At 43.2% G+C, this 19,050-nt stretch overlaps 1 protein-coding gene across 3 annotated transcripts in view; it reads right to left on the bottom strand.

The window, feature by feature from the left end:
- YIPF1 (Yip1 domain family member 1) overlaps positions 1 to 14,951 on the bottom strand; it is a 43,029-nt gene extending 28,078 nt beyond the window's left edge. For 2 of the 3 annotated variants that reach the window (XM_036255481.1, XM_036255480.1), the window contains exons 1-5: positions 14,839 to 14,951; positions 14,052 to 14,131; positions 8,667 to 8,830; positions 4,309 to 4,389; positions 3,981 to 4,068 (exon numbers count right to left, since the gene is read on the bottom strand). In XM_036255481.1, the coding sequence (XP_036111374.1) occupies positions 3,981 to 4,068; positions 4,309 to 4,389; positions 8,667 to 8,830; positions 14,052 to 14,082 (364 nt within the window). In that variant the 5' untranslated portion in view covers positions 14,083 to 14,131; positions 14,839 to 14,951. Of the gene's footprint in view, positions 1 to 3,980; positions 4,069 to 4,308; positions 4,390 to 8,666; positions 8,831 to 14,051; positions 14,132 to 14,825 lie in introns of all 3 variants that reach the window. The other variant, XM_036255482.1, reaches the window with a different exon arrangement.
- Between the last annotated feature and the right edge of the window lie 4,099 nt (positions 14,952 to 19,050).

Below are 19,050 nucleotides of genomic sequence, written 5' to 3'. Positions count from 1 at the left end.
ATTGGAGAATAAAAAAAAAACAAAACACCAATTTTATGGACATTGTGTTAAACCTTTACCATCAGGATACAAGAAATAAGTTACTTTCCTTATCTAAATGCCAAATATTAGTGCCAGAAAAAAAAACCAATAAGCCAGACAGGTCCTTCTGCAATCTAAATGGAAGAGCAGGGCAAACAGAATGCTTTAGAGAAAAGTTAATGTAATCTACCAGTTCACTGTGGGTATATATGTGTGTGTTTAAGGCTTTATTTTTTTCTTTATTTTTTTTTTCTTTATTGATTTTTGAGAGAGAGAGAGGAAGGCAGAGGAAGGGAGAGATAGAAACATCAATGAGAGACAACATCAACTGGCCATCTCCTGCATTCCCCCCACTGGGTATTGGGCCCTCAACCTGGGCATGTGCCCTGCCCGGGAATCGAACTGGCGATCTCTTGGTGTATGGATCAACGCTCAACCACTGAGCCACACCGGCCAGGCTCTTTCTTTTTAATAAAAGTAATACATGCTGTCCGGCCGGTGTGGTTCAGTGGTTGATGCATCGACCCATGCACCAAGAGGTTGCTGGTTCGATTCCCAGTCAGGACACATGCCCAGGTTGTGGGCCCAATTCCCAGTAGGGTGCATACAGGAGGCGGCCAATCAATGTTCTCTGTCATCGATGTTTCTATCTCTCTCTCCCTCTCCCTTCTTCTCTCTCTGAAATCAATAAAGGGAAAAAAAATTATTAAAAAAAAAAAAGTAATACATGCACATAGTTCAGTGTTCAAAAGGTACAAAAGGGAATATGAAGAAAAGTAAACTTTCTTCTCTCTCTGCTCTCTAGCTTTCTATTTCATCTCCCAGACCTCACTACTGTAACCAGCTTCTGGTAAATCCTGCCAGAGATTTCAATACACATATAAGAAAATGCATATATGTATATGTGTGTGCTTGCAAGCATGTTTTATAAAAATGGTAACACACATATGTATTTTCACCTTAATATATCCTGCAGATTCTACCATGGCTATTCATAAAAATCAGCTTTATTCTTTTTTAGCGATTTGATAAAACATTCCACTGAATGGATGGTACACCATGCTTTGCAAATCCCCTTTATCACTTCTCTTGATTTCACAAATACCATCCTTGTTTCTCCCCATCCAGAAAAGGTACTATTAGAACAAATAAAATTTTAAATCTAGAGAGTTTGATAAATTTTATGAATTTCAGTTTCAGTTCACTAATATTTTGTAATACCTTTTGGGATAATTGCAGGCACCTTGACATATCATAAAATTAAGAGAATTATTATATAGGGAGAGATGATTAGCAGCCATGGATTAGCACTTTTCAAAGCCACACTGGATCCCGAAGGTGGGAAAGAGCGCAAACATTCCATTGGGTGCTCTAAAGCCACCATCAGCTGTTCACTCACTAGCCTGCAAGCTCTCTGTTGTAGCCAAGAACTAAGTCTTGTTCACTTTATTATTCTGAAAGCCTAGCACCTTAAAGATGCAACAAACAAACAGACTTAAAAACAAAACAAAACCCTACAACAGCTGATTTGGCTCAGGGGTTAGAGTGTCGGCCCTTGGACCAAAGGGTCTCCAGTTTGATTCCCGGTTAAGGGCATGTACCTGGGATGCAGGTTCGATCCCTGGCCCCAGTCACAGCGCATGCAGGAGGCAACCAATCAATGTGTTTCTCTCACATTGATGTTTCTCTTTCTCTTTCTCTCTCTCTCTTTCTCCCTCCCTCCCTTCCACTCTCTCTAAAAATCAATGGAAAAAATACCTTGGGTGAGGATTAACAAAACAAAAATATTCCCAAAAGCTTTGTAGAACAAATGAACAAAACTGACCATGTGTTGTTGATGGGTATAGACCATCCAAGCACATGACCACAAGTGGCCACAATATTACAGTACCCATAGCTAGAAAGGAGAGAACACTGTCTTCTATAAGCCTTTAGACACTGTACTAAGTGCTGGGGACACAACAATGTGCAGCAGACACAGTCACTGCCTCTAGTGCACTCAGGCACACAGGAAGCTTGGGCTCCAGAGACACACACTCACTTGTTCAATCCCAGGCTTGCACACTACTTCATACTGCCTTCTCTCTTCCTCCTTCCTGCCAAATTCCTACCCTTATTATGAGATAGGGTAGGAGGGAGCCTTAATTTAGTTTGTAGTAGTCTTTTTTTTTTTTAATCCTCTTCGGAGGATATTTTTCCATTTTTCTTCAGATAGAGTGGGATGGAGGGAGGGAAAGAGAAATAAACATCGATGGGAGAGGGACACATCAACTGGTTGCCCCACCCCGTACAACCCCAACCAGGGCCTGGAACAAACCACAACCGAGGTACATGCCCTTGACCAGAATTGGACCCATGACTCATTGGTCCGCAGGCCAACGCTCTAACTGCTAAGCCAAACCAGCCAGGGCTGTAGTATGCATTTTTATATCATGAAATACTTCTAACATCCAGAAAAGCATAAAGAATGGTAAAACAAACCTCATTTTTTCTCTTTTGATAAGGCTACCTTGGAGTGTGGGAAATAAATAGGATAAAATAGCACTGAGCTCCATGCTTGGCACTAGTAGGGTGCTCAACATATTAGTTCTCTCTTCTTCCTCCTTGGGGGTGGAGACTATGACTTTGAATCCTCAGTCTCTAGCACAAAATGAGGTGCTCACAAATTGTCTGAGCACTTACTCTGTGCCAAGCCCTCTGCTGGGCACTGATAACATGGGTTACTCAGACACAGAGCCTGCATCTCAAGAAGTTCTCAGGCTAGAAGAATGAATGAGAGCTAAAGAGAAACTACCTGGCAACTCTTGGATGAGGGGCATGGGCCAAGGCAATGGTTTTCACACCACGTTCACTAGAGCTCCAGGAACTCCACAGATCTCTGGATGGAACTTCTGGTACTGTCACAGACAGCAGGAGCTGACAGAAGGGGGCTGAACCTCAGCCTCCAGAGCAGTTACACTTTCATTGGTTTTAAATATTGGACATCTATGCCATTTGATGAAAAGGTTCTGTAGTGTAAATCTCCACTCTAATAGAGTAAATGTGGGCTTTACATAACACTGAACTAGGTTCTAGTTCTACTTTTTCAGTCTAACAACTCTCAGCCTTAGTTTCCTCACAGAGAAAACAGGGCTAATAGCACTTACTATATAGTCTTGTAAGGATTGATCAGTAAGTATTAAGTGACACCCAGAAATTTCTCATGAGTTCCTTTTCCTCTTATAACCAACATATAGAATCACTCTAACATTTATTGTTTAGGATTGAACATATATATTACTAAGCCTCACTGAGCATCAGCTTCCTCTTTTGAAAACTGGGGAAACAATACCTACCCTGAAGGCTGTTGCAAGAATTAAATATGGCCATGTACACAAAGTCTTTCATAGGGCACCTGCGCATGAAAACACGCATGTGCTCTTATCCCCTTGAACACAGAAACCCACTGATGTTGGAGCCCCTTCCCGCAGAACACCGGGCGGACCTCTGATCTTTCTCAAATGGCAGGGACACTCAGGATGACAGTCATCTCCTGGTCCCTCCCTCTTACAGACTTCCAGTGCTGCTGCCTGAGTCCCACGGAAAGCCAGCCTGTCTGGAGGCAAAGCTGGGACGCAATAAAAAAATGTTAAGAGTTCTTCTCCACACTCCTCACCACCCCAAACCAATTCCTCTAAAATTAAAATCAACAATCTCCTCTAAGACAAAGTAAATTTGTCTCATCTGTGATGTCATTTGAAGACTTCCAAAGGACATACTATTACTTATAATCATAGCATTAATGTAACAGATAATTGCATTTTAAATTCTTTGTAAGGATTGCTACTGAAGCTCAGAAAAGTCAAATAAAATGCTGCTCGCCCAGCCAACAGTGCACTTCTCCACCTTTGCAGGTAACCCGCACACTCACCTGAGTTCAACAGGCACATGGTAAAGAATCAAAACGGCACTACACATACCATAGAGATCTGGATTGCTGCGGATATATAACCTCACAAAGTTTTTTCCTGGTATTGGCAAAAGAGACCCTTTTATTCTGTCAAAGACCTGGAAAATAACACAGCAATAAGTCTACAAAAGATTTAAGATTAATAAATTCAACTGCTGCAAAATTGAAACTCAGTTACTAGAGCTTTAAGATGGTAGCATTTTCAAATACTAGTAACCCTTTTACTTTTGTAAGATCCTGCCCAGTATACAAAAGCTTTCACATTATTTCACTGCTTAACCATAGAAGAAACAAGTCTCCATTACATGTAAAAGGAAAGGTGAAACTGCTTTACACACCTGGTAAGTGTCTACATCGAAAAATGTTTGATAGTATTCAAATGTCCAGAAAGGGGAGCTTTTCTTCTGTCCAGCAAGTAACTGTCAGCAGTAAAATAAAACATAATGAACACAAGTGATTTCTTATTCCAGATACACACACAGAAAGGGATTTGATCTAATGTAAAACCAAGATGTACAAAAGACCGAACTCTTCTGCATCCATCAATCAACTTTGTAATAGCCATGTCCAACTCTCAGCCTGATATAAAACAAGCATGGGTTTTGAAGTCACACCAAAAGGCTTCAAATCCTGGTCCCTCCACTAGGGGCAGCTTTGTCAAATCACTAGACTCCTCTCAGTCTTAGATCTCTTACCTAAAAATAGTGCTAACAAGATCTACCTCCTAGATAGACTATATTAATAGATATATAGATCATATAGATTATATTAATCTTCACAGGATTATAGGTAGGATTTGATTAATTATAAATAATATATGTATTGTGTACAATAACATATAAACATATACACATACATATAGAAGGCAATCAGTGTAAATATCTTTTCTTCCCTCACCCCTCAAGATCCTTACTACTGTACCACCTGAATTCTCAAAAATTTGATATACTGATTCACTCTAAAGTACTAGAAACTTAAAATATATCCCCCTGACAAAAAAACAAAATTCCACCCCAGCCAGTGTGGCCCAGGGGTTAGAGCACTGACCCACCCACAGAAAGGTTGAGGATTCAATTCCCGTTCAAGGCACTTACCTGGGTTGCAGGTTCGATCCTCAGCTCCAGTCGGGGAGCATGTGGGAGGCAACCAATCTATGTGTCTCTCTCACATCGATGTTTCTCTCTCTCTCTCTCTCCACCCCCCTTCCTCCCTTCCACTCTCTAAAAATCAATGAAAAAAATATCTTTGGGTGAGCATTAACAACAACAAAAAGAAACAAAATTCCAATTTAGAAGAGGCTCCCATGGAGGGCTATACTTGTCCCAGCAGCACAGGTATCTGACAGCAGAATGCAGGTCACATGCCAGGAATCATGACTGCCACCTTCAGTCATTTGAAGAGGATTCATACAGCAAGAGGAAAAGAAAGACTGAGGAACTTTGAAAGACAGGGAAGGTACTCTGGGCAAATTTTTTTTTTTTTTTTATCCTCACCCGAGGATATTTTTCTATTTTTTGTACAGATAGAGTGGGAGGGAGAGAGAGGAAGGGAGAGAGAGAGAAACATCGATGTGAAGGGACACATCGAGCGGCTGCCACCCGCACGACCAACCAGGGCTGGGGACAAACTGCAACCGAAGTACGTGCCCCTTGCGGGAACCGAACCCGGGTCTCTCCAGACCGCAGGGCGACGCTCTAACCGCTGAGCCAAACTGGCCAGGGCTCTGGGCAAATATTTTTTTGTTCGTTATAAAGGCAAAAAAATGTTCACAATTCGCCCTGGCTGGTTTGGCTCAGCGGTTAGAGCATCGACCTGCGGTCCAGAGAGACCCGGGTTTGATTCCCGCTAGGGGCACGTACCTCGGTTGCAGTTTGTCCTCGGCCCTGGTTGGTCATGCGGGTGGCAACCACTCGATGTATCCCTTTAACGTTGATGTTTCTCTTTCTCTCTCCCCCTCCCACTCAATCTGAAAAACAACAACAACAAAAATGGAAAAATGTCCTCGGATGAGGATTAAAAAAAAAAAAGTTCACAATTCAAGTTGCCCAACAGTGGCAGTGGCTGCTCTACATGGAGATTAACAGCCTGTTCCTGGAGGTATTCATGTGTTGCCTTTCTGACATACCTTGAACAGCATTAATATCTTGAAAGGGAAACTAAAATAGAGGAAATTGAAGGTTCTTTCCTAAACCTAATATTACAAGATATGAAACACCTTAGAGCCATGTTCTATAAGCTAGGCCAAAGAACCTCTTCCCAATACACAGACAACATTAAAATAATGGATAGAATGTTTTCAATCTTAAGATCCCCCACCCTGCCCTGGCTGGTTTGGCTCAGTGGGTGGAGTGTCAGCCTGTGGACCATAGAGTCCCAGGTTCGGTTCCTGCTAGGGGCACGTACCAAAAAAATAAATAAATAAACAAAAATAAAAATCTATGGTCTCTTTCACTTAAAAAAAAAAAAAAGATTCCCCCCCCCCCTTACATTTCTTAAACTTTTGAAACCTGCTGTTGCTCAGTGCGATGATAAATTATATGTATCAATTTGTCTGGGCCATGGTGCCCAGATATTTGGTCAAACATTATTCTGGATGTTTCTAAGAGGGTGTTTTTTTAATAAGACTTACATTTAAATCAGTGGACTTTCTGAGTAAAGCAAATTGCCCTCCAATATGTGGGTGGACCTCAGCCAATCAGGTGAAGGCCTGAATTGAACAAAAAGCCGACCTCCTCAGTGAGAGAGAATTCTCTGGTAGGGTGCCTTCAGACTTCACCTGAAACATCAGTTCTTCCTGGTTCTATAGCAGAATGCTTTAGGACTCAAATTCCAACTTCTTCCTGAGTCTCCAGCCTACCAGCCTCCTCCACCAGATTTTGGACTTACCAAGCATCCACAATCATGTGAACCGATTCTTTAAAATAAGTTTCATTTTCTATATATACACATCCTACTGGTTCTTTTTCTCTGGAGAACCTCGACTAGTACATTTTTTTTCTTTATTGATTTTAGAGAAAGAGGAAGGGAGAGGGAGAGAGATAGAAACATTGATATGAGAGAGAACATTGATTGGCCACCTCCTGCCCACCCCCCCGGGGATTGGGCCCACAACCTGGGCATGAACCCTGACCAGGAATCGAACAGGTGACCTCTTGGTGCATGGGTCGATGCTCAACCACTTAGCCACACCGGCCAGGCAATACCATTAACTATACTAATAATTAATCACTCCTATCTCCTGAGGGTACCAACCACTTTAATAAGCACTTAACGTACACTAAGTCCAGTACAGGGAGGAGCACTGGCTCTGGACTCCGACTGCCTCAGTGTGAAGTTCCATCTACTATCTTCCAGTGTGTGTACTGGGGCAAGTTACTTAAATTCTGTGTCTCAGGTTTCTCATTGGTAAAGTGAGGATAAGAATAGTTCCTGGCATTCAGGGTTATTTTGAGGATTAAACAAGGTGATCCAAGTTAAGGCCTTTAAATGGTATCTGGCAGCTAATAAACACTGAATAAATATTAACTATTGTGGTGATAATGACGATAGTCAACATACTCTCTTCTTATATTTCAGATGAGGAAACCTAGGCTTAAGGAAGTTCAAGTCCCTTACTCAAGAGCACATAGCTATTACTATGGACCCAGAACACCATTCAAAGTTAGGCTCCTAAGTCTCAGTTCTTTTCACAGTATCTAGTATATAATAGTGTTTGATTTAGAATAAACTTCAGTACTTATTTTGATATTTCCTGGAGTTTCACAAAGAGCATCTGGCACCCAAGAGCTCCACTATTTTAATAAACCTGGATGGAACACATTGCTATGAACCGAGTGCTCCCCTAGTGTGATATAATCATGATTCTATTTACAGAATATTACTAGAAGTTATTTTCCTGGAACACAACTGTGCACATGGAAATAAATCTTAGTGATCAAAAAAGCCACCTAACAGTCACCATCCAACCTGGTGCAAAAACTTAGAAGTCTTCTTGGAATCCTCCCTCTCTTGCTCTCACCCCTTTGCCACCAAGTCCTACTGAGCCCACCCCCTAAACATGTGTGTCCAACTCTAGTTCAGGCTTCATCACTTCTAGTCTAGACCACTTCAACGGTCTCCTACCTGGTCTTCTGGCCTCCGGTCCATTTCCCTCCAATCTATATTCCACAGACACCATATCTTGAATATCTTTAAACATATCTGTCCATAGTGTTTAAAATCTTTTAATAGCTCCTGATAGTTTACAGAATATTCATATTCATTGGGTTGAGTCCTTGCCTATCTGTGTAGTCTCATCTCCTGTCTTCACCTGTATTTTGTCCCCAATGTATGTGAAAATGGGAGATGTGCTGTATCGTGTTTCTTCATGCCTGTGACTCTGCTGAAAGTACTGCCTAGAACACCCTTCCCTGCCTTCTTCCCCTGTCTACCACTTACTCTTTTATCAAGACTCAGTTAAGTGTCAACACCTACAGGAAGCCTTCTATAACCCTTCTCTCTGCTCCCCCATCCAGTGTGATTCCCATGGATGACAATGGTCTGTCTGCCTATCTGTTTATCCCCCTAAGGCAGAGACCACGTGTGATGCTACACTGTTGGCACTCTACCTGGCACACAGGATATAATGAATAAATGCATGAACAAGTTTTTTCAAAATTAAAAAAAAAAAAAAAGACATTTCAAAGAAAGTGCAAACCTCAGTTTTGTCAGAGTCATCATTTCCCAATAACTCATCATCCTCTTCTCTTCCAGAGCCTCTTGGGGGTCCTGGCTGATATTTAGGAGTTTCACCAGGATCCTCGATGCTTATCGTGGTGGCATCTGGGTTTGCTGCTAGAGAAGTGGCTACATCACCAAATTCTGAAATCAATTAGAATATAAGAGCATCAAAGACCTTACCCACACTGGAAATGCTATACTTTTAATTTATAGACAAGCTGTTGGCCTGGCCGGTGTAGCTCAGTGGTTGAGCGTCAACCCATGCACCAAGGGGTTGCCAGTTCAATTCCTGGTCAGGGCATATGCCCAGGTTGCGGGCCAATCCCCAGTGGGGGTCATGCAGGAGGCAGCCAATCAATGTTCTCTCATCAATGTTTCTATCTCTATCTCCCTCTCCTTTCCTCTCTCTATAAAATCAATAAAGACAAATATATAAAGACAAGCTTCTATAACCTCAACTTTGCTACAAATGGCAAAAGGCTCTGAAAAAATTTTCATCTAGAAATCAAGCTGACAGAATAATGAGTATGAAGATAACAGAAATTAGAATCAGACCTAGATTTTAGTCCTGGCTCAGCTATTTACATGAACCTGAGTAAGTAACTTAACCTCTATAAGCTTCAGTGTTCTCATCTATACAATGGGGAGAATAATATTCACTCTAAAGAATTTTGGGAAAGTTAGGAACATTACCTAAGTAAAGTCCTTAACAGAGTGCCTGGCCCACAGCAAGTACCCAATCTAAACCTATTTTTTTATTCTAGTACAAAAATTTAATGAAGTTATTTTTTCCAGTAAGGCCTTTGTAATCACTATAGAAAATATGGGGACAAAAATGAAAGTAGAAACCACAGAATAAAACTTACTCTTAATCCCACCACATAAAAGCAACCATGTTAACTTTTGGTATATTTCCTTTTCTCTGTATAGCAAGATTCATGCCAGTGAAGATCATTCTTTCATTTGCCAAAAATGTACTGCATGACTCAATGTGTCAAGTCCTAATTTAGGATGTAACAATATTATGTAAACCATTGTGTATCTTGTTCTGTCTACTGCAAATTATATAAAAATTATTTTTTTCATTTTATATCAGTCTTTACAATGATCATTTATGTGGCTACACAGCATTCTATCAGCCAGGGGCAGAGAGAGGAGGAGAGAGAAACTGAAAGTTCACATAATTATTCCACTGTTATCAGATGTTTGGGGTATTTTCAACTCTGTTAGTACAAACGACACTGTGAGGAGTGTCACTGTAGCAAAAGCTTTTTGGATGAACACCTCTCAGCGTGATCAGTAGGTCAAAGGGTGCGAACCATTTTTAAGGCTCTTGAGTCTTTCCACAAGAACCTCACCTATTCATGTCCAAGAGTGATGACTGAGACTTCCTGTCTCTGGGTATCCCAAGGAACTTTATTTAGCTGCTCTTGAATGCAATTCAGAGCATCTCTAGAACTTGGCAGAACTAAGACAGGGTACCGGCAGGGCACCATCATAACACTACAAGAACAGCATTAATCCTACGACTGACAAGAGGATGGGGCTTTTGGATAGGGCCAGCCCTTTTTTTTTTTTTTTATCCTCACCCGAGGATATTTTTCCATTTTTTGTACAGATAGAGTGGGAGGGAGAGAGAGGAAGGGAGAGAGAGAGAGAAACATCGACGTGAAGGGACACATCGAGTGGCTGCCACCCGCACGACCAACCAGGGCCGGGGACAAACTGCAACCGAAGTACGTGCCCTTAGCGGGAACCGAACCCGGGTCTCTCCGGACCGCAGGCCGACGCTCTAACCACTGAGCCAAACCGGCCAGGGCGGGCCAGCCCATTCTTGTTGCCTTCCAGCTATGCACACAGTTTTATGGAAAGAACTAAAGTGACTGAAATTAATTAGGTGGCTGATATGTTATAATTACATAAGCTTCAGTCTCCAATGTTTGGCTGTTGAAGAAGCAGCATGAGGCTCTGGAGCATGAGGTCCTTTATTTAAGTTAAGACTCCAACACTCCATGACCCTGGGCAAATTACTCCGTATCTCTGAGTCTCTATTTCTTCAACTATAAAATGTAGATAATACCTATCTTACAGGGAGATTTGGAGGATGATATGAGATAATTAATATTGTAGGAGCTATCATATATTGACTGGTACTGACATTTTAAAAGACAGTTTGCCTGTGCTGGTTTGGCTCAGTGGTAAGAGCATCAGCCCGGAGACCAGAGAGGCAGGTTCAATTCCAGTTAAGGGCATGGACCTCGGTAGTGGTTAGATCTCCGATCCCCGACCCCGATTGTGGTCATGAGGGAGGCAGCCAATTTATGTGTCTTTCATCACATCAATGTTTCTCTCTCCCTCTCTTTCTCCTTCCCTCCCACTCTATCTGAAAATCAAGGAAAAATATTCTCATGTGAGGACTAATAAATAAACAGTTACAATTGTGCCTGGGGGAAGCAGACCAAGGAAGATATACTTAAGCCTTATATTTACTAGGGGGCAGGAGCTGCTAGAAGGAAAAACAGACAGTGTCAGGTGAGAGGTACAAAGGCCAAAGAGATTCAAAGGAGGAGGATAACTCATCTCATGTAGCTGATGGATTTTGGAAGTTTCTTGGAGAAGCAGCCATATGATTTTGGAAAGGTTTCTTGAAGAAGAATGGTCAGAGTGGTGGGGATAGTATCTCATGCAAAGCAAATGGGATGCGCAAGACTGAGAAGATAGAAAATGTGTCCTGGGTTTGAAGAATAAAAGATGGCATCGTTTGATTGAAATGTAGAATGTGAGTACCTCTCACATGATAACTATTCACACATTCTGCTCTCTATTAGTTATTCTTGCCCATTTCTACTCCTGAGGACAAGATTAGTATGCCTCTTATTTCTGCCACCAACAGTCTCTGCATCTATAGCCCATGCTGTTTTGCCTCTGTTCCTTTCTTGACACAATGTCTTCCACCTGAAGAGACTTGAACTCCACTTGTTCATCTAACACTACCAATCTTCCTCGGGAAAGACTTCCATGACCCCCAGAGCAAAGTCCTTAACATTAAGTCTATAAAGTCCTGTGAGATTTGGCTCCTCTCCCCTCTCAAACCTCACCTTGTGACAGCCTTCTCCATCATCTTTGCTCTGGTACCTTGGCCTTCTTTCAATAACATGGGGGCGAAGATCAAGCAAACTTCCTCCCTCCACAGGTACTTTGTATATGCCATTCTTTACGCTTGCATGTTCTCACACTGTACTGCAGTGGTTCTCAACCTTCCTGATGCCACGACCCTTTAATACAGTTCCTCATGTTGTGGTGATCCCCAACCATAAAATTATTTTCGTTGCTACTTCATAACTGTAATTTTGCTACTGTTATGTCTTAGGTGACCCCTGTGAAAGGGTCCTTTGACCCCCAAAGGGGTTGCGACCCACAGGATGGCCAAGGAAGGCCTCTCTAATGAAGTGAGATCTGAACAGAGTGAGGAAACAAGCCATGTAGCTATCTGGAGTAAGAATGCCCCAAACAGATGATGGTACAAAAGCCCTAAGCTGTGTGTGTACTTGGTGTCCAGGAGAAACAGTGATGGGGCTTGTGTGAGTACAGCAGAGAAAGGGCAAGAGTAGTAGATGAAATCAGCGGCAGTAGAGGGCTGAATCATGTAGAGCCTCCCAAGCACAGAATGGGCTCTGGCTTTCACTCCTAGTGAGATAAGAGCCACTGGAAGGTTTTACAGGAATGACATGATCTGACTTAGTTTTAAAGGACTCTCTGGCTGTAAAATACCTACTATAGTGGAGCAAGGAAGGGAGCAGGAAGATCTGAAGAAAGATAAGGGCTATCTTCCAGACTAAAGGTAATCATGACCTTGAGCATGGTGGAAAGTAGCAGAGGTGGTGAAAAGTGGTCAGATGCTGGATGTATTTTGAAGATGGAAAGGACAGTATTTGCTGATGAAACGAATTTCTCGTATCTCTTCCTCAGATATTAGTGAGATGGCACAGGTTGTGAAGGTAGGCTGCCTGGGTTCAAACCATGCTTTAGCACTTATTAACTATATGACCGTAAGGCAAATTACTTAATTTTCCTGTGCCTCAATTTCCTCATTGGAAAATAGAATAAATTTTTTTTAAATTGATTTCTTGAGAGAGAGGAAGGGAGAGGGAGAGAGAGATAGAAACATTGATGAGAGAAAAAGAACATCAATTGGCCACCTCCAGCACGCCCCCACTGGGGATTGGGCCCACAACCTGGGCTTGTGCCCTGACCCAGGAATTGAACCGGTGACCTTTTGGTGCATAGGTCGATGCTCAACAACTGAGCCACACCAGCTGGAGGGGAGAATAAATTTTTTTGAAATATACTGTTATTGATTTTTTAAAGAGAGAGGAAGGGAGAGAGAAATAGAAACATTGATGTGAGAGAGAAACATGGATTGGCTCCCTCCTACACACCCCATACTGGGGATCGAGCAGGAAACCTGGGCATGTGCCCTGACTAGGAATTAAATCAGGACTTCTCAGTCCATGGGACAACGTTCAATCCACTGAGCCACACTGGCTGGTCTAAATAGGGAGAATAAAATAACTTTCATGAAGCCGACATAAGGATTAAATGAGTTAATGTTTGTAAAGCATTTAGAACAGTGTTTGCCATATAGTAAGAACTACACAAGAGTTTACAAGACAAATAAGCGTTCGTCAATCCCTAGCCTAGATCAGCTCTGGATTATGAGTTATGAACTTTTCCTCCAGCACTTCCATAGTTTGTACATTACTTAATATTGAAATAAGATATCTAAATGACCTTTTTTTTTATTTTATTAATTCTAAATGACCATTTAACAAATAAATGTCTCCCTCACTAGACTGAGAGCTTTATAAGGGAAGAAACTGGCTGTTCATTCTTCTATCCCTGATAACTAGAACAATGATCTGGTTCATGGTCACACTCATGAGATACTTACTGATTCAATGAAGAAATGACCTTTCTTCATATTTCATTATAATTATCTTTTTACACTTTTATCTACTCCAGCAGTATAAAATATTTCTCCTTTATCTTCTTATCTCCTGTATCTAGCATAGTTCTAAGCACAAAGTAGGTGCTGGATAAATGTTTGTTGAGCTAAAGCAGGAACTCTATTCACACTTTCTGTAATCACTGTACTAAGTTTATGGTTACCATCTGAAGGGCTATTTGGCAAAAATGAATAGCTGGTGTGGACAAACAGAAAAACCTGGGTGGGGCCAACATTCTTTTACCAAGATGTTTGAAATGATCTTTAACGTAAGTACCAGCATTGCAATGAAAATCTACTGCTGTGAATGCAGAAATACTGATCATAAAGAAAAAGGTCGGCACCCAACTGATGTACCTTCAAACTGCAAGTCATCTACAGCTGCCATTCAGCCAGTGGGTCTTCTCCCAGTTATTAGGAAGTAAACTTGCAGAAGTCTAAAAGTAAAAATGAATCAACTTAATAGGATACAAAAATAAAATATCTGCAAACGAATCTTACTTCAGTACTTGAAATAGTATTTGCCTTTCTTTTTAGTAGGGTTTGATAGGTTTATATAAAGATAACCATTTAGCATCAAATATTATTAAAACTGTTATAAACAAACTAAGGGTGGGGGGGCCCAAAGGGATTCCAAACAGTCTCACTCACTGTTTGTTTAGGGACCCGGTCAGCCTGGAGATGGAAGGATGAGGAAGGGGAGTCTGGAGTTGAGAAAGGTGGCTATGAGAACAGTGAAGAGTAAAGGCAGTTAAGCCTAGCCAGTGGTTAAGGTCACAGGCCCTGGGGTCAGGCAGACCTGGGTTTCATTCCCAATTCTTCTGCTTCTCACTGGGGCCTCAGTTTCCGCATCTGTAAAATGGGTTCATAATGGCACCTACTCATAAGGTGTGGGGGGGGGGGGGCGGGGGGGGCATTCAATAAGGCAGTGAGGTGCTTATGCATAGCCAACCAAAGAGCAGGCGCTGGAGTGATGGCGACCCTGCAGCCTGGGAGACCCTGGGCCAAGGGAGGTCTGGGAAGGAGCTGCCCAAGAAGCAGAGGAAGTGTTCCAGGTGGAGGAGCTGCGCTGCAGCGGCCCGCGCGGGCGGGGGATCCCAGGCCCCCTTTGTCCCAGCAGGCCCCACACACCTGGCCGCCTCACCTCGGGAGCCTCGGGTCCAGCCGTCCAGGGAGGCTGGGGCCTCAGATGCTCCGCTCAGGTTCCGGTCCCTCAGAGTTGCCGGAAGCTGGAGATCCAGGGGCGGTACTTCTCCGCCTTCTCCGGGTAGAGCCCAGCCTCCTTAAAGAGACAGCAGCATCCCAAGACCGGAGCCGGCTGCGGCGCCGAACCTACCTGCGCCCTTCGCCGTCTCTTCTGAGTGCGAGGCTCCGGTTCTTAAAGAGACAGGCGGAGAGGTGGGCGCGCTGAGAAGGTGCCCCTCCGCTCGCCTCGCTCCGGCGGGCTCCGACACCTCTCAAGCTGTGGCGTTTATCCCTGGCCGGTTTGGCCCAGCGGTTAGAGCATCGGCCTGCGGTCCAGAGAGACCCAGGTTCGGTTCCCGTACCTGGGTTGCAGTTTGTCCCTGGCCCTGGTCGGTTGTGTGGGAGGCAGCCACTCGATGTGTCCCTTTCACATCGATGTTTCTCTCTCTCTCTCTGTTCCTCTCTCTCCCTCCCACTCTACCTGAACAAAAAATGGAAAAATGTCCTCGGGTGAGGATAAAAAAAAAAAAAAAATGTCCTCCGGTGACAATAAAAAAAAAGTGTGGAGTTTATGTTTTTTGTCTTTACCTCTCTTCCTATCGAAATATAAAATAGCGTTACAAAAAACGATGGTGAAAAAAAAAGTCGTCGGTCACCTCCCCCCAATTCTTTTAGGCCATAAAAATTCATTAACCAGTGAGGGAGTGAATGATCAAAGTCAGGTTGGTGTCTGTTAATAAGGACACCCCAGTAAGTGTGGTCGTTTGTTCCTTCACTCCACGACAGTCTGCCTTATGCCCAGGGTTGGGGTAGGAGGGGGCGGGGGGGAGGTAAGGATTGGCTCACTCACCCCAGTGTCCCCAGACAGCGTCTGGCCGCCTGACCGCCACCTCAGATAGAGCGGGGTCCCAGTACACCACGGTGAAATTGCATTGAGCAGACCTAGTGAGAAATGTTTTGCCCAGCCTTCAGTCTTTGCCTGGTTAATGCATAGCCCTCCAGATTTTGGTACCATTTCTCCTAGGGGAGATTGTCTTCTCCTGCTCTTTGCCCATCTTTACCAGCCTGTGAGTGCTTTGAGGGCCAGGACCAGGAATGATTCTGGTCTCTGGCTCCCCTAGTGCACAGTCCAGGGTGGGGCACACAAAATAGTTGCTCATGAAAGCTAGTGAGCAATTTCTGGCTGTCTGACCAGCATACACCAAATTCACAGATCACACAAGGTGGATCCTGTAACTTTGGCCTCACCACAATGGGCCCTTGTGGTCAGCTGGAAAGACTTTACATCTGACTACTATTACTACTGTGTGTGTGTGTGTGTGTGTGTGTGTGTGCCCATAAATATAGTGTATTTGTTTAACTGACATCATGGTTAGGCTTTACACATGCAAGACCTCTAATTCTTAGAACAATCCTATAAGCTTGAGATGATGAGGCTTAGAGTAGGTTCAGGGTTGAATGTGTATCAGGAATGAATCCCAATGCATAAATTCAAGTGTGCAAGTGTATTAGGCACTTCTTATGCCCCGTTTCATATCCTCTTGACCTCACCTGCTGCTTATTTCACCATCACTGACCTTATTCTGGCTTCAGCAGGTATAACCTAAGTGAGTTTCATCTACGACCCATACGTCAGGCTTCTCACCTTCTGCATCAGGGCTTGTGTCTTGATACTATGGGCTCATGGGACTGCTGGAACCATTCAGCACCCAGACAGTTGTAACTCAGAGGTGCAGGTGTGAGGATTGGTTAATGTCTCAGGGGGCAAATCTTTAACCTATGGTGTCAACAGATGAGTACATGCTTCTTCCTTTTCCCCTCAGACAGATGCTCCTCAGATAGCTCAAATGCCTTTCAAACTATTTCACAGGATCAAGCAACTAAATGCCTTTGGAAGTGGCCGATTTGGTAATGGGTCCTTACAACTCTCCTTCTTCCCCTGCTTTACAACCCGTCTTTCACTCCTGGTCATTGGATTCACACTTGCCAATATAGTATGAGAAATCCACACTAAAGTATGTTGGTACCAAGCGTGGCCCCAGAAAGTAATCCTCAGGTTGGAATTTTGGAACTGAATTGCTCACCAGTCAGATGGCAACAACAATCCCATTGCTAGTGATAAGAGTATGCATGTGTGTGATGGGAGATGATAACACCTAGACTATATATTTCTTCTCTTGGAAACAGAAGTAAAACGTATGCTGATATGTTAGTTAAAATGACATGTAAGATTTGGCTCAAAGTGAGACAAGAATCAAGGATAACTGTACTGGTTAAACTAAAACAGTGATTCTCAGCTGGGAGTTATTTTGCTTCCAGTGTATATTTATTTAAATGTCTGAAGACATTTGGTTGTCACGATTTGTGGGGTGCTGGGGCCAGGGTGCTTCTAGGCATCCTGTATGCACAGGATAGCCCCCTCATAACAAAGAAGTATCTAGATAGAAATATCAATGGTGTCAAGGTTGGAAAAACTCTGAGCTCAAAAATTCAGATTTCCTTAACTTGTCTGTCCAAGTGTGGTAAGGCAGGTGAGCCTAGCTGATGATACTAATCAGACATCTACTGCTCTGATGGAGGAATGAACCAATGAGAGATAGAACCCACCCCCCTCACTTAGAATGGGGAAAGGTTAAGGGGGGAAGGGAAGCTGATGAGCTTGCTCTGATGGACAGGGATGGGAGGTGGAGGAGACACTCTGAAAAGTATGAGCTTTGGTTAGATGCTTCATGTGATCCTGCCTGAGTCCCCTGGCTCTCTGTGAAGAGGAAAGCTGGAGACCACAGAGCTGAGCCATGTTCCAGAAAGTGTCTTCGACACCCCATGAGTGATATCCATCCCAAGAAGGTTTCTGGCACTGTGGGAGCATTTCATCCTGGCTCCAGAGGTTGCAAGTAAGAGATGGGCAGTTGGTACCATTTCAATCTTTTTCTTTTGGAGTCTCAACAAACAGGCCTCTTTCCCTTTTTTAAATGTACCTGATGTTAAGAGCAACGATTGTTTGCCATGACCCATTTGGCTCAGCTGTTAGAGTGTCGGCCTGTGGTCCAGAGAGACCCGGGTTCAGTTCCCACTAAGGGCGAGTACCTCGGTTGCAGTTTGTCCCTGGCCCTGGTTGGTCCCCCAGGTGGCAGCCAGTCGATGTGTCCCTTTCATGTCGATGATTCTCTCTCGATGTTTCTCTCTCTCTCTCTTCCTCTCTCTCCCTCCCACTCTATCTGAACAAAAAAAAAAAAAAAAAGGAAAAAATATCCTCCGGTGAAGATAAAAAAAATAAATAAATAAAAGAGCAACGACTGTTTGAAACCATGTGTGGGCATGGCAGAACTGAAATAGGCAACACTTTACATCCTGTGACTATTTTGTAGCTGCCAATTTGTACTTCTTAATCTCTTTACCTTTTTCACCCAACCCCCTAACCCCCTCCCATCTGGCAACCATAGTTTGTTCTCTGTATCTATGTGTCAAATTACATACATCTTTAAAGATAAAACAGTAGATTTCAAAGACTTTGAAAACTGAGGGGTAATTTTCTGTTTGTTTCTTCCCCACTCTAGGCTACCACACCACTGAGATCAGAGTGCTGTATTTATCCTCTGCCCCCAGTGCTGAGGGAAGTCAAGGGCCCAATTTTCCTTGGGGATGGCCCCAGCTCTGCATCTGCCTGGGGAGCTTCAGACCCAAATCCTCCAGGGACAGTTCTGTCTCCAGAAACACTCAACCACCAGCTAGAAGCTGTGAGTGGGGAAAACATCTTTCATTAGTAAAAGAAGTATTTACTTTATTAAAAGAATAATTACCATTAGAACTTACTCGCTTGTAACAGAACCTTTCTAAAGGACCATGGAGTCCCTTTAAATGTGATCTTTTAAAGTGTTTGTTCTTAAAACTTTATTAGAAGGAGAATTTAAGATCTGAAGTCTTCCAATCCAAGAATCTCCCAAAGGTTAAGACAAAGAATCAGAAATGATAATAATTAGAACAGAACTTTGAGCACTTGGTTTGGAATTTTCCATTCCATTGACAGGAAGGCAAACACCTTCTGTTCTCATACCTTCCTCCAGCCCAGAGTTGGCTACTTCCACTCTGCACCTTTGTTCAGCTCCGCCCAGTGTGGCCCAGCTGGGTGTCTCTGTCCCTTAGCCTCAGAGCCAGTTCTGGCTGTGCCAAG

The sequence above is a fragment of the Molossus molossus genome, unplaced genomic scaffold, assembly GCF_014108415.1.
Source record: "Molossus molossus isolate mMolMol1 unplaced genomic scaffold, mMolMol1.p scaffold_m16_p_12, whole genome shotgun sequence".
Lineage (NCBI taxonomy): Eukaryota > Metazoa > Chordata > Mammalia > Chiroptera > Molossidae > Molossus > Molossus molossus.
Note: the sequence above shows the minus strand (reverse complement) of the source record. Positions and strands in the feature narration are given on the sequence as shown.